The sequence below is a fragment of the Filicampus tigris genome, chromosome 1 (genome assembly GCF_054856515.1).
Source record: "Filicampus tigris isolate MCC_2025a chromosome 1, RoL_Ftig_1.0, whole genome shotgun sequence".
Lineage (NCBI taxonomy): Eukaryota > Metazoa > Chordata > Actinopteri > Syngnathiformes > Syngnathidae > Filicampus > Filicampus tigris.
In genome coordinates this window covers 38,183,262-38,197,783 of record NC_141217.1, presented here as the reverse complement: position 1 = coordinate 38,197,783, position 14,522 = coordinate 38,183,262, and the positions used below count along the sequence as shown (strand labels likewise).

Genomic DNA, 14,522 nt, shown 5'->3' with positions numbered 1-14,522 from the left:
TTTCCACTGAGAGACCGGCAATAACGTATTGCTTCGTTGCTTAGAACTAGCTGATATTTTTCTCTATAGGGCGAAAAAATGTGACTGCCACAGTTTGAAATGAATAAAACCAATGGCATGGGCGTTTTTGCACCACACTAAGTGTTGTTGTATCATTGAGGGGTCTTTGAAGCACATTCCTTGCCAGTGTGCAGTGCAGACTCAGTCCACAGGGGAAAGGGAAAATGAGAGGTTTAGCAACAGGAAAACCGCTATGAGAACATTCCAGGCAGAGCAGAGTTGAGCTGCGCGGGACAATGAGGGGTGGGACAAAACTGTTCTTTGCAAAAAAAAAAAAAAAAAAAAAAATGTAATCTTGCCTTTTGATCACGGTCAAAGTCATCAACAAAAGGCCTCCCTTTATGGGCCAACTTGTTTGAGCAACCCTCACTAGCTGGGAGCAGTCTGGCTCCGGGCTGCTCGTTTGTGTGTCATCGTAGATTTGGAGATTCGAGATGAGATAATCTCACACTGCTGCGGCTGCGTCTTCCATTATTTTCTCTTCGGTCGCACGTATGGACCATTTTCAAAAACAACAGCACTTGGAGTGGACATGGAATACGTGCGGTGTTCACACGCATCACGTTAAAAGGAGAGCTGAGAACAGGTAATGGCGTCAAATGCAATTTGATGACTTGTTATTTTAGGCATGAAGTGTTCTTGATCACAAATGTGTTTCCCGAGAACTAACAGGTGTCATCAAATGATCAACTTGAGATGTACTGTTTTGACAATTATCCACGAACTGTTTTTAGTTATAGCTACTTGTCGGTTAGCGTAGAATTAAGACATTTAACTCAAACAAAGAAATTAATTACATAGAAAATCTTGTTATAGTGAAAATTGGAGTGCCATCGCAATTCTTGTCGAAGTGACTGCAAAGTAATAATAGTACAGTTTAAAGGTTTGGACTCGTCCCCTCATTCAAATGATGTCTTTGTGTGACTGATTATTTTAACTGATTATTTATTAAAAATCCGATTGAAAATGAAACACCAACTTTATTGGAGAAAGATGATTTGCTCCCGTGTAATTTAGCATTGAGTTTATTTCAAGAATAAAAGTAGCCATGAGCATACTTTTTCCACTTGTCGCTTAAATTTGAGTGGTTCTTGTGTTGGAATATGCTGATCCAAAGTTTTTGAATCCCCAAATATCTACTGTACTGGACACTGCTGGTTTGTCAAACATGAATAATTTACCAATGTTTAAAAAAAAACGATATACAAGTACATGCCTAGGCTTTAGTGAGTACTGTATATGAAATATAATGTATAATATTGTATACAGTACACGCATTACAATAGACATTTGGTATGCAAACGCATCGTGGGAGCGACATGAAAAAATCTGCCTTTACAAAGATAATCCGCAGTTTTAATTGACGCATACACGTAACCTTTATTATTGCAGTTGTAGCTTGCAATGGCGTCAAAGTGCTCGGCGTCATGGGAGATGTTTTTCCTGTCCCTTGGAGCTAAGTTTGGATAACTGAAATATTACAAAAAACACCCGATATATCCATCCATTCATCTTCCACACCGCTTGTCCCAGCTCACTTTGAACGAGTGATCCGGCACACCCTGGACTGGTCGCCAACCAATCGCAGCTTGGAGATGCACGAATAGGCACAAGTAAGCATTCCCACTCATATTCCCACGTATGAACAATTTAGAGACTTCAAAGTTAGCGTGCAAGTTTGGGGAATTTAGATGGAATCTACTGTAGACTTTACACATAACTGATTGACTGAATCGGATCGACAGATATTTTTCAATTCATGCAAAATCAGTGATCAGTTGTTATGTCAGAATTTGGCGACCGATCAATGCCTTCATTGATTGGATCCACCAAATAAGACATTACAGCAAACACGATCTCCTTCACTCCAAGGACGTTCTGTGCTGCCTTATAATAATGATCCAAGGTTTCGCAGCATATATATCTGGGAGCATGGTGGCGGCTGTTAGCAAATCAGCCTCACAGTGCAGGTCGTGGGTTCAAATCCGGGTTCCGGCCTTCGTGTGTGGAGTTTGCATGTTCTCCCTGTGCCTGCGTGTGTTTTCTCTGGGTACTCCGGTTTCCTCCCACATTCCAAACATTTGCACGGTAGGTTAATTGACTACTCTAAATTGTCCACTGGTGTGAGTGTGAATGCTTTGCCGTCTATTTGTGGCCTTAGCTGGCGACCAGTTCAGGGTGTACCCCACCGATCGCTGGAAGACAGCTGGGATTGGCTCCAGCATGCCCATGTTGGCACGTGAGGTTAAGCTGTTGAATAATGGATGGATGGGTACATCTGTATATAGCGTGTGCACGGTATAACCAAATATACGCATTTGAAAAAATATATTGTATTGATTTAATAAAAAGTCCAATTAAAGTAGAACCACCCATGTTCAAGTCTCCACATCAGACAACCGAAATAAATTCTAGAGTGTCTTTCTTTGCTCACTTCCGTAGCACTCGTGCATGTGAGAGCATGCAGACGCTAATAAGTGAGCCATGACGCCCGCCAAGCCGTGCTTTGTCTGCCAGATGAAGACACACTGAGTCATTCCAGTCTGTCCCTGTAATTTGCACAAAGTCCCAAATGCAGGCTTTTGGGGTTGTATAACGTCAACACGAACTAACACATTGTACACATACCGTATGAGTAGAATAATGCCTATTATTACATATACACTATGTATCTTGCATTAAAACGGCTTTGTCTTATTTTCCCCGAGAGGTTTTTATTTTGCGCAGTGAGGCCCCGTTCAGGGGCTCACTGAGGCTGCTGTGCTGTTGCGTGCCCCACAAATCCACCACACGAACCACACAGTCATCCAGATGGAATGAGAGATCTGACTCCCTGAGTCGAAGCTGTCGATGGGAGGAAGAGATGACAATGGATCTCTTCCCCTTGGGTCACAGGGGTGTAGCTTCGGACAGAACGGGGACAAACAGGAGAGGGCTCAGAGAGGAAGCATGCCGGAGTCGAATGTCAGACCAGCCTACGATGGAAGACACGATTGCGATCAAGTGATCGCTAGATAAATCAAACCCAGCTGTGCCCCGCCAGTGACATTACAAGTGGGTGGAGTTGTGTTTATGCTAGACTTTCACATTTGCCAGCGCTGACTTGCGGGCTACACAATGCAGGAAGTGCTAGCACATGTTTGGTCAAATATGGCTTGTGGTTTAAGAGTGGAGTGCGGGAGACTCTGAACCGGATTTGGAGGGGGTGGTGGCTGGTGGCAAGTCTAAAGATAGTTTGTTAGGTATTTATCAGATTTTCGTTGTCAGGTGGAAATGGCATCCAGCAGGAATTTCACATTTGATTTGACTCAGTCGCGGGGTAACAACATGCATGAGCATCTGAAATACTCTGATTAAGCAGGGAATCACTGATTCGATCACTAACCTTCAGGTAAAAAGAGGCTTAAAGCGGAAGTCAACCCAAACATATTTCTTTCAAGAATATGTTCCCAGCAGGCCCAAAACACGGATTAATTTTGCGTTTGTGGAATATGAATTAAGCAGCAAAATGCACTCGTTTTTAGCCATCTCTGGGGGCGGCCATTTTGTCTTCTGTCGACTGAAAATGACATCACAACTGCTCACAACGACCAATCACGGCTGACCTGTTTTCTGAATCTGAGCCGTGATTGGTCGCGGTGAGCAGTTGTGATGTCATTTTCAGTCAACAGACGACAAAATGGCCACCCCCAGAGATGGCTAAAAACGAGTGCATTTTGCACCTTAAATTATATTCCACAAACGCAAAATTAATCAGAATGCCATGTTTCAACTAGTGGACCCGCTGGGAACATATTCTTGAAAAAAATGTGTTTGGGCTGACTTGCGCTTTAAGGAGCCTGACTACATTTTCATTAAATATTGTGGCTGGGGAAAAAATATTGTATCGTGATACTTTTGATGCCAATATCAATACCTTATGTTATGTTGTTTTACACGTTCTATAACATACTTTTGGAACATTTGAGTTCCTTAAAGTTGAGCTTTGTGAATGGAGTTTTATTTATTGCACTCTTATGTATCAGGAACAGTTAGTGGAACAGTTTATGCATTTTTAAACACTTGAATAAATGGCAAAGTTAAAACTTTGGAAACACATGCCTCCGTTTAAAAAAAAAAAATAGATATTTTTAGCATATTTAACTATCGCTATGGGTATCGGATCGCTACCCAAGTATCGGGATCCCTATCGGATTGGGACAAAAGTGAATCATCCCAGCCCCACTAAACACCACAGTTGACGTATCCAGCATGGTAAGCGAGTGATTAGCATGTCCGCCTCTTCTTCTGAGGTTGGGGGTTGGACTCTACGCTCCGGCCTCGCTCCCCATGCTTGCGTGGGTCTTCTTCAGGCATTTCGGCTTCCTCTCACTTTCCAAAAAGATGCTCTCCTTCGGTTAATTGAAGTCTCTAAAATTGTGCTTTTGTGTGAATGTGAGTGTTTGTCTCCTTGTGCCCTGTGATTGGTCGGCCATCAGTCAAGGGCATAGCCCGACTCTCGTCCAAAGTCAGCTGGGAAAGGCTCCTGTGATGATCAGCTGCATGGATGCATAGGTGTCCCAATGCATATACAATATGTGAAAATGCTCCTTACACAAGTATGTTTATGCATAACCGAAAAATGTGTTTTTTTTTTTTATGTTCTGTTTAAATGTCTCATTTAAAATAATGATAGTCATTTTGAAACCATTTTAATCTACACAGGCCTGCAGTAAGATGAAAAGCATTTCAGTGATTTCCCATATGACTTACAATAGTAGTCTATGTACATTTAAGTAGCAAAACAAAAATGTCTCATGTTGTATTAGTACTGGCAACACTATAACAGCAAGTGGTGTGCATCCGCGTGTACTTCGCAACTTAAAGTGAGAGATAGTTTTTCCTTCATAGCTTTATATTTAGAAACGGTTCTCAGATTGTTGCAGTTGTGCATCACTGCAAACTAACTCCAACAGTAAACGTATTGTCAAAGGAAAACCTCTGGTGTCAATAAAACCAGGCATTGTGAGGCAGATCTTTCATACGTTTAATTGGATTGTTAAGGAAGTTGTAGCTAGTCAGTGGATATGATAGAAAAAATTGGTTTACTCCCGTTGTTAAAAAAAAAGTAACCTTTGTAATAACTGAGTATCACAGTAAAGTGTGCTGGGCATTTTGATCACTTGTATTCTATTTTGATAACCGCATTGAACATGTTGCCTGTGTCTCAGAAATGGCTGTCCAGCCGCTAAACACTCTGTCATAGTGAAATATCAATTGGTATGAAAAAATTAAAAAAAAAACCTTTCTGAAATTCAAATATTTGTTAAATGGTATCCAGTCGGCTTGCTAAGTGAATTACATCACTAAGTGAAGGTCCATCATGTGCTCACAAAATTCTAACATTAGCCAAAAAATGTCCTCCCTGTCAGCAAGCTCACACAATTTTCTGTTTGCCATTGCATTGTCTGTTTGCAGAGAATATTTTTTTTAAGTGTAGGAACTTGACCAGTAAGCATTTCTAACATCATATTATCCATTCGCCTTTCTTTCGGTGGTGGGGATCACAGTACCCTACTATAGGCCCGTCCGCCTCTGATTTTAAACGGGCTTCCGTCAGCAATTCCAATTGCAAACTTGAATAGCACCCCCCCCCAACCCAATATTTAAACAGAAAGAGTGACTCACAATGACTCTCTGCGGCATGGACAGCCTGGTCCCTCACTCAAATCTGGTCCCCAAGCAACAGCAACTCACTATTTTCCCTCGCCGCTGCGAAAAAATTGGCTAAAGACGGACTACAGACAAAAGACATGGCCTTCCGACCATGCTTTTCCATCCATTTTTTAATTTTACCCGTCATTCGTCAACCGTCAGCAAAACGGGCATCCGTCATAAGCGGATAGACGGGCCAGTCCGTCACATAGATGGAATGCAAAGATCTGATATGATTTACTCAATACAATGAACATGCAGTTCATTGGAAAATGTCAACTTTTCAGGGGGGGGGGGGGGTTGGGATGGCGACGTCTCCAAGGCATTGGTAGCCTATTGATACTTGCGGCATGTGAGCACTCAGCCAACGCCAGCATGCTTCCGCATTTAAGAAGGCCGTGCTACTTGCGTGACCCCCGGCAGTGCGGCCCTAAACAATGAGCAGCCAGAGTCTCGCCGGCCAGCCGGGTGGGGCCACTCAATGGCAGGAAGCATCGCCATCAATATTTACTCTGCAAGCAGGGCAGCTGAGCCTGGAGCCTGGCTAGCACAGCGCCACACGCAGTCTCAGCCCACTTATACAAACACTCTGGAGTGCTGTTCTAGCCTCCTTCCCCCACCAAGTCCCTTCCCCCCCCCCATCTAGAGCAATTAGAACACAGGCAGACAGGCTGGGCCCACCGACTGTTGTTTTGGACCTCATTGCTTCCTCTGTGGCTTTGGACACCACTTTAGATTTCATTAAGAGAGCAAGTGAAATGTCAAGAAAATCTCATTTGGAATTGTGTCTATCTTTGACTCGCTGTATTCCCTGTGTTTGTTGACTCTGTGTCTGGTCCCCAGAATGGAAGGCTCTCTTGGCTTCACAGTGGTACTAGTTGGACTGTTGCTGTTGATTTCGGCCCACCACGCAGGTGAGTGAAGGAGGACGCTGTGCATAGCAGTCCTCTCCGGCTATATGCAGTCTCCATTCTAGTATTGAGATGAAGCCTGTCGTTTACACACATGCTCATCTGGTTAGTTTTCGAAAAATGAGGTTACTAAGCAACAAGTTTGGCTTCATCTCAAATAGTCTTAAAGCGGAAGTCAAACCAAGCCTATTTTTCCCAAAATATGTTCTATGCGAGCCACTAGTTGAAACAAGGCATTATGATAAATATTGCATTTGTGGAATAAATGTTAAACCACCCATTTTTAGCCATCTCCCGGGGCGGCCATTTTGTCATCACAATTGCTCAGGGCTCAGGTAACGACCAATCACAGCTGACTTGTTTTCTGAAGCTAAGCCGTGATTGGTTGTTACCTGAGCCCTGAGTAGTTGTGATGTCATTTTCAGCATGTGGGCCTGCTGGGAACATATGCTAGAAAAAATATGTTTGGGTTGATTTCCGCTTTAAAAGAATAGTCTGCACTTTACTATACAATTAAAATCTCTGGTTACAAAAAAAAAAAAAAAACACTAACAGCTTGCGCTCTAGTTCTTTGTGTGGTTTAAAGCATGCCACACAGAGTGCAAATGACATTCTCTTGGGATAAAAATTCATGCCGTAATTGAATAAATTCAGTGATTGGCTCAACAAGCAACTATCCACAATCCACTCCTACAGATAGTGCAAACTATTCATTTAAGTTCTTTGGCTAATCGTTTTTCCCGAACTTCCATCCATCTGTCAGTCCATTTTCTTTTACATTTATTCTGTTCAGCATGACTGGAAAGCTAGAGTCTCTCCCCGCTAATCGAGGGTGCGTCTCCATGAACCTGTCAGTCACACGAAGGACACGTAGAGACAGACATACGGTACATGTTTTTGTAAGAGAAAGGAGAGCCAAGGGAAAACACAAGCACTCCACGCAGAAAGACCCAAACTGAAACAAATTCAAATCCACAACTTTCAAGCCTTCCACTGTGATCGTCTCAAACTGCTCCTCTGCCCCCTGGTGGGCAAAAAAAAATGCAAGTGAATTCCCATACAACATTGTTGAGTGCCAAACAATACTTCCCAGAAATTGGTAATAAATCCGACGCGGCCGTTTACAGGACTTCTTCATCATTTGCAGATTCCGAGGACGACAGGAAGCTGCTGTGTGCGTGCGAGAATGACAAAGGCACATGTGTGAATGACACATGCAGGGGCGACATCTGCTTCTACACGTGGGTGTACGGTCATGAGGAGAAGGGTTGCTTCTCCAACGACAACTACAGGGAGCAGTGCTTCACCTCCTTTGACCGCTTCCATGTCTACTGCTGCAGAGAGAACCGATGCAATGCCTTTGCAACGCCGCCACCAAACATCAGTCAGTGCCCACAACTTGACACGACTCTCTGCCGACCGCGCACTAATGATGACATGTGACCAGCTGCAGTTGACTGACGGTGGAAAAAGGAGCACAAAGTGCTCGACGAAAGACTTCCGAAAGTGAAACGTGGCTCTTGTGCATGCAGACGGCGAGACGAGCACAATAGTGCCGCGGCAGCCCCGTCCGGAGCTGTGGATCAGCGTGGCTCTGCTGCTCTTTTTCATGGCCGCCAGTTTGTGCGGCCTGCTGATCTTCCTGCGCTTCCGCCGCGCACACTCCCGACTCAAAAACGCCGATGACCATGACGCCACCATGCTCAAGGTCCCCAAAGGAGAAGACCCTACTTATGGTGTAAGGGATTTCATCTTGCACCTGGTACGGCGCTATGATGCAGTGCAGAAATTCAGTTTGGACCGCGTGTGTTTTTGCAGGGTATATATGATGAGTTCTGTACATCAGGAAGTGGGACCGGCCTTCCCTATCTGGTTCAAAGGACTATGGCCAGGCAGATTTCACTGGTGGAATGTGTCGGTCAGTCCGACTTATCGTCACCGCTGCTGGTGCTCTCTGCCATTTTTGTACGTAACAAATCTGTCTTTGTTGACATCCCAGGTAAAGGCAGGTATGGGGAGGTGTGGAGGGGAACTTGGATGGGGGAGAGCGTAGCGGTCAAGATCTTCTCCTCCAGAGACGAGCAGTCCTGGTTCAGAGAGACGGAGATCTACAATACTGTGCAGCTTAGGCACGACAACATACTGGGTGCTGCGCTACATTTCCTCCCGGCAGATGTGGAGCATCAGGCAAAAGGCCAAGTCTAAAACCAGGTGTCTTCTATTGCCGCTTCAGGTTTCATAGCCTCTGATATGACGTCCAAGAATTCCAGCACCCAGCTGTGGCTCGTCACCCACTTTCACGAGCTGGGTTCACTCTACGACTTCCTGCAGTACAGCAGCTTGGAGCCCGAGAGCTGCCTGAGGATGTGCCTGTCGGTGGCCTGCGGCCTGGTCCACCTCCACACCGAGATCGTCAGCTCCCAGGGCAAGCCCGCCATCGCCCACCGAGATTTGAAGAGCAGAAACATCCTGGTGAAGAGGAACGGCCAGTGCTGCATCGCCGACCTGGGTGAGAATTCAACGCTTAGCGGCGCAGCCCATCACAGTTTCTCAGCAGCACTTGTAAAGGGTGGCGCCCCGCTTGACTCCTCCGTCAGGTCTGGCTGTGATCCACTCGCAGTCCAACGACTACTTGGATGTGGGCCACAACCCTCGTGTGGGAACGAAACGCTACATGGCGCCCGAGGTGCTCGATGAGAGCATACGAATGGACGTCTTTGAGTCCTACAAGCAAACGGACATCTGGGCCCTGGGCTTGGTCTTCTGGGAAATTTCACGCAGAACAACCGTCAATGGTAACTACGCTATGAAGGCATTAGTCGAACGGGTCGGCAGTCAAATCATTCCAAATTTAACCAAAGATGGAGGATGGTATAGTGTAGTACTTGATTGTGCAGAGGGTGGGGGGAAATACAGTTTACATTTTTTTTCCGGACGTGGCTGAAACGGCACCGCATGAGCGTCCACCTTGAGTCACCCCTTGCCTATTAACAGTATAAGAACCGGAGCGCCTTTGTTTGCATCGGCCGTAGCTAGCTAGCTAGCTTGGTCTGCACCGTGAAATTGCACCTTGCCTTCTGATGGCCCACTGGCACGTCCACTCCAGAGCACCTCCTTGTCCGCCGTGCTTGTGCACATGTCACGGCGAGAAGGTTGGAAGAGCGAGGGCACAAGAAAGTCCGACACACCCTAAAAACATTTGGGTTAAAAATAACACCATTTTGGGTCAAAAATGGACCGATCCACAAATTGACCCACCTTCTTGAGTTGTTTTGTACAAAACAGCCCAATTTTTGGGGTTGTTATTTGCAAAATAATCCAGAACGTTGGGTCAAATTGATCCAAGTAGTGGATCGGTCCATTTTTGACCTAATATAGTGTTATTTTTAACCCAACTGTTTTTAGAGTGCATGACAGCCAGCGTGTGGGCAGGGGCCTCGCGCCGGCGCGGCCGCTTTCGAGCGCCTTGTTGTCAAGGCATGGAAAAGCCCCTCGACAACCCGGTGGGATATATTCTAGTCATCAGAGGCTTTAAGCGGTTATATTTTTGCAGCTCAAACGTGCTTCTGTGTGGGAATCGGAAAGATGCTAGATGAAGTAGCATCCATTTTCCCAGGTCGTATTGCGGTATTTGATTGACAGTTGACAGTTGAGTGGCGAGTGCTTTCAGCGCATTCAGTTTAGTGTTCGAAAGAGAACGACTTGATTTTTCACAATTTTGATGCCTCGTTTTATACACGTGGCGATTTTTAAAATCAGTCTTATTTGCCAGTGATGTTAACAACACTTTTCTCTGTTGTATGTCAATTTTAGAAGACATGTTTTATTTTCCATGCTACAAGGACTTTAAGTGTAGGTCTCTGAATTGAATTGCTACAAAAAAAACAAGAACAAGCGGCTTGACGTACATATTCCGTCACTCTTTGGTGAGCTACTAAAAAATATGTGGTGAGCTCCCGGTTGGGGAAGACTCTTGAAGTTTAAGTCTATGTCCTGGCTGCTCAGTACAATATGGCCGACATGCAGCCATCCTCCTTCAGCACATTTGTCAACACATTGTCGTCAAGGTTACGATTATGACATTTTATTTTATTTTATATGTAAGCACCCAGTCTGACGTCATGTAAAGAACGAAAACAATAGGCTGTGTAGTGTGTGTGTGTGTGTGTGTGTGTGTTGTGTTTTGTCAGACTTGTCTGGCTGCTTGCATGTACATTAGAGGCCGTTCGTCGCATGTCTCTCAGCACTCGGCTGTTTCCCTTGTCCGTGTCTGTCTCGACTATCCTCTCCCATGATTAGCACTACAGTAATTATAAACACTCTTATCTGGTGTCAGCACTCTCTTGTACATACACCAGACGCCAGAGTGCCAGCATGCGGATGGATACATGCACGTAGTTGCGCGCGCGCACGCACGCACGCACGCACACACCCCCTGGCGCTAGATGCCGACACACATCCATGCCGTTATGTGTGCGCAGTTCCCTAATCCCAGCCAAGTCGCCTGGGAGTTTCTATCTTTTCCTGTGTTCTTGTGTAATCAAATGTGCTCCCACCATAGCATAAGACAGCTCAGCAAGGATTGCTCTTCCACAGACATCCACGTTTTCCAAATGCATGCAGAGATTGCAAAAAGATGGATATCGGAGGTTCACAACTTGTCTTCTCATAAGGGTGATAATGAGTCTCGGCGCATTCAACTTTTAGCCCAGTTTCCCACTCAGCCCTCAAGGAATGTGTTGCAATAGTTCTCGGGGTAGAAGTTATGCGGTTGAAAACATTTTTGGTTTTTTTTTTCCTCCAGGGATTGTGGAAGAGTATCGCCCTCCCTTCTTTGACCTGGTGCCCTCCGACCCCAGCTTTGAAGAGATGAAGAAAGTGGTGTGCGTGGACCAGCAGAAGCCCAGCTTGCACAACCGGCTGCACTCCCACCCAGTAGGCCATGAAAACGCAGTACACATCGCCTCTCAAATTGCCCTCCTCACTTGCATTGTTTCAGCGCAACAACATGAGCGCTCACTGAAATTGAAGCATGTCATGCAGGCTCTTTGGATGGATGGATGGAAACTTGTCAGACAGCACCGACTCCCTTTCACACAAAAGCTATCCTGCCACAAGCCCATTTCTTGCTCCCTATTTATGCCGGCAATGTTCAGCTTTTGCCGCATGTTGACGTTGTGTCTCAGCTATACATTTGATGACATCTGAGGTGGCATAAAAGATGCAGGACAACACCTGTATGAAAGGGAAGACGTAGCTTACGCCAAAGTCAAGCCGGGGTGTAAAGTTTGGCCATCGGAAATGTTTGGGAAAATATTCACATTTTCCCAAACGGCCGTGGTACTTCCGGGCCGGTCCTGGCCATCATGCCTGCTCTACTGTTACATCTCTCGTGCACCAATTTTATTCCGTGTCGGTGCCGTTCACACCTTGCAAAAGGGAACAGTACATTCCCAATTTTAGTAAGGCACAGTGAAATGGGCAATGCACTGACAGAAAGTCACCTCGCCTTCTTAACGGTGGTATTCAATTCATCAGTTACATTTGTGTACCCGCGTCCAGATCATGTCATCCATCGTGAAGATCATGAAGGAGTGTTGGTTCCAGAACGCACCAGCCCGCCTCACAGCCCTGCGTGTGAAGAAGACACTCGCCAAACTGGACCACGACAGTGACTTCAGCGTCAAGAAACTCAAACAGGACATCTAGACTGTCATCAGCAAGAAGCAGACTGAAGAAGCTTGGAGGGATTTTGTGCCACAAGCAAGCTCTGAATATCATTTGCATATTTTCAGTTCATGACTCACGCACTCACTGCATTTTATTAAAACAATATCAGTAGTAGCAGTATTGTCTAGACTCTTTTACACCGGAGGTTATTTGTCTTCCCCCTGACCAAAGTTCCGGAAAATCCTGAAGAACAGAAACAGAGAGAGACTTTCACGACGAAAAAGAATTACTATGCCTAAAGTAGCACAACGCTTGTTCTATAAAAGCGCCTTTAACTTTTTTAGTTGCACAGACACGTTGAGTATGTAGTTGTGGATGCACTGTATACAGAACACAATTTGCTATAAAGTATTGATGTAATTTGTTTCTCTCCATTAAAAAACAAAGACATCTGTTTCATTACGTGGAAGTCTTGATTTCTAGGCTTTAATGTAATGTAATTCTCTTATCAACCACCAGGGGTCACCAACCTATAATAGTGACCAAAATTATTTCAATTTTGCAGGTTAGTGCGGAGTTGTTCAAGATGCAACTGATCACTGCCATGAACATGTAGCGATCATAACGTCATTGTTCACATTTCAAAATGAATGTCAAAGCCAAAGGGGGGGGGTGAATGATTTTAGATTGTGTCTAAAATAAAAATAAATCAATTCCCCCTACAGGATTAACGAAGTGTAATAAAGAACCATTTCAAGCAAGTCATCTACCTGTTTGTGTTTGTTTTCACACACGTGAATACTCCCAAAGGTTTACCATTGTGTTTTTATCAGTAAATATTTCCTTATTTCCTCTCAATTCCATTTGGACCAACCAATTTGAAGAGTCAACATTACATTCTAGCATGAAGCAGCTAATTCATGTGAAGCAAATCAGACGGACAATAAAGAGCGACTAAACTCTGCAACAAAATTCACCCTCTGGTAACAGTTTCCATGGCGTTGTCTGCATATTTATGCGTGTGCATGCGAGTGCGTGTAGTTGTTGAACTATGTCCAGAGACTTAATAGTCCGTCAAACCCCATCTGTCTGGTCAGTCAGATGAAGAGCTGGTTATTTTTAAAACTGTGAGGGGGGGTTTGGCTATCGGAGTGTCCCAGAGGCCTGACTGGCCGCCTGTGAGTTCACTTCTGCCTCTGTTCCCCTCTCATGTGTTTTGCTTCTCCCACGGGAGTGTGAGGACATTTGTTGTCGTCGAAACATATAGAGCTGGCATGTCCAAACGTTTTTGTTTGACGGCCGCATTCATAAAAAAATCAAGCATGAAGGGGCCACTTTAAAATGCTTCAACTTTTACGAAATAGACTAAATTCAGTCAGGCAAGCATTTCTCTATTGTTTAGTTACTTTAAAGTTATTCTTGCATCGCACTTTTCTGTGAAAGGTGATAAGAAAAATTATTTGGGATTTTAAAAAAAACAACAACATTTTAGTGTGGCCTATATCCCATTAGACTACAGATCCACCCTGTAACCCAGGGGTGCTCAATCCCGGTCCTCAAGAGCCCCTATCCAGCCTGTTTTCCATCTCTCCCTACCTGAACACACTTGATACAAATGATCACAATCGTCATCAGGCTTGTGCAAAACTTGGTGATGAGCGGATCATTTAAATCAGGTGTGTTGCAGGCAGGGAGAGGTGGAAAACAGGCTGGATAGGGGCTCTAGAGGACCGGGATTGAGCACCCCTGCTTTAACCTAATCCCATCCCCACATTCAGAACATAAACAAGAGCAAACCAAGCCAAAATTACGATGAGCATTTTTAAAACAGTTGAGGATGAGCGTTTGAGCCATTTTTCAATAAATTTCAAGGGCAGGTACAGGTCTCAGCGAGGCTTAACTCACCATTTGATTGTTCAGGCGAGGAGGTCCAAGTCAAGTTGTAGTTGCTTCCAAATGTCCAAATTATCCTTTCTAATGTCCAAATTATGCTTTCAGATAATGCTGAACTTGAAAAACCTGATCGAACCGAGGACTGCTTGCATGCCTAGCTCTTTGTCCACACACACACACCCATCCATCCACACACACACACACACACACACCACTGACTTAAGGTGGCCATCTTGCTTTTAACCCTTGACCTCACCAAAGAGAGCACACCTCTAAATGCACTATCCATACCTG

General features: G+C 44.8%; 1 protein-coding gene across 1 annotated transcript; it reads left to right on the top strand.

Moving 5' to 3' along the window:
- The first annotated feature begins 365 nt into the window (after nt 1–365).
- acvrl1 (activin A receptor like type 1) lies at nt 366–13,096 on the top strand. Its single transcript, XM_086038732.1, has 10 exons — nt 366–646; nt 6,598–6,668; nt 7,813–8,049; nt 8,198–8,403; nt 8,484–8,583; nt 8,665–8,811; nt 8,899–9,174; nt 9,263–9,460; nt 11,470–11,600; nt 12,228–13,096. Exons 1-10 carry the CDS (start codon nt 555–557, stop codon nt 12,372–12,374), a joined length of 1,605 nt encoding a protein of 534 aa, XP_085894858.1. The 5' UTR covers nt 366–554; the 3' UTR covers nt 12,375–13,096.
- The last annotated feature ends 1,426 nt before the right edge of the window (nt 13,097–14,522 follow it).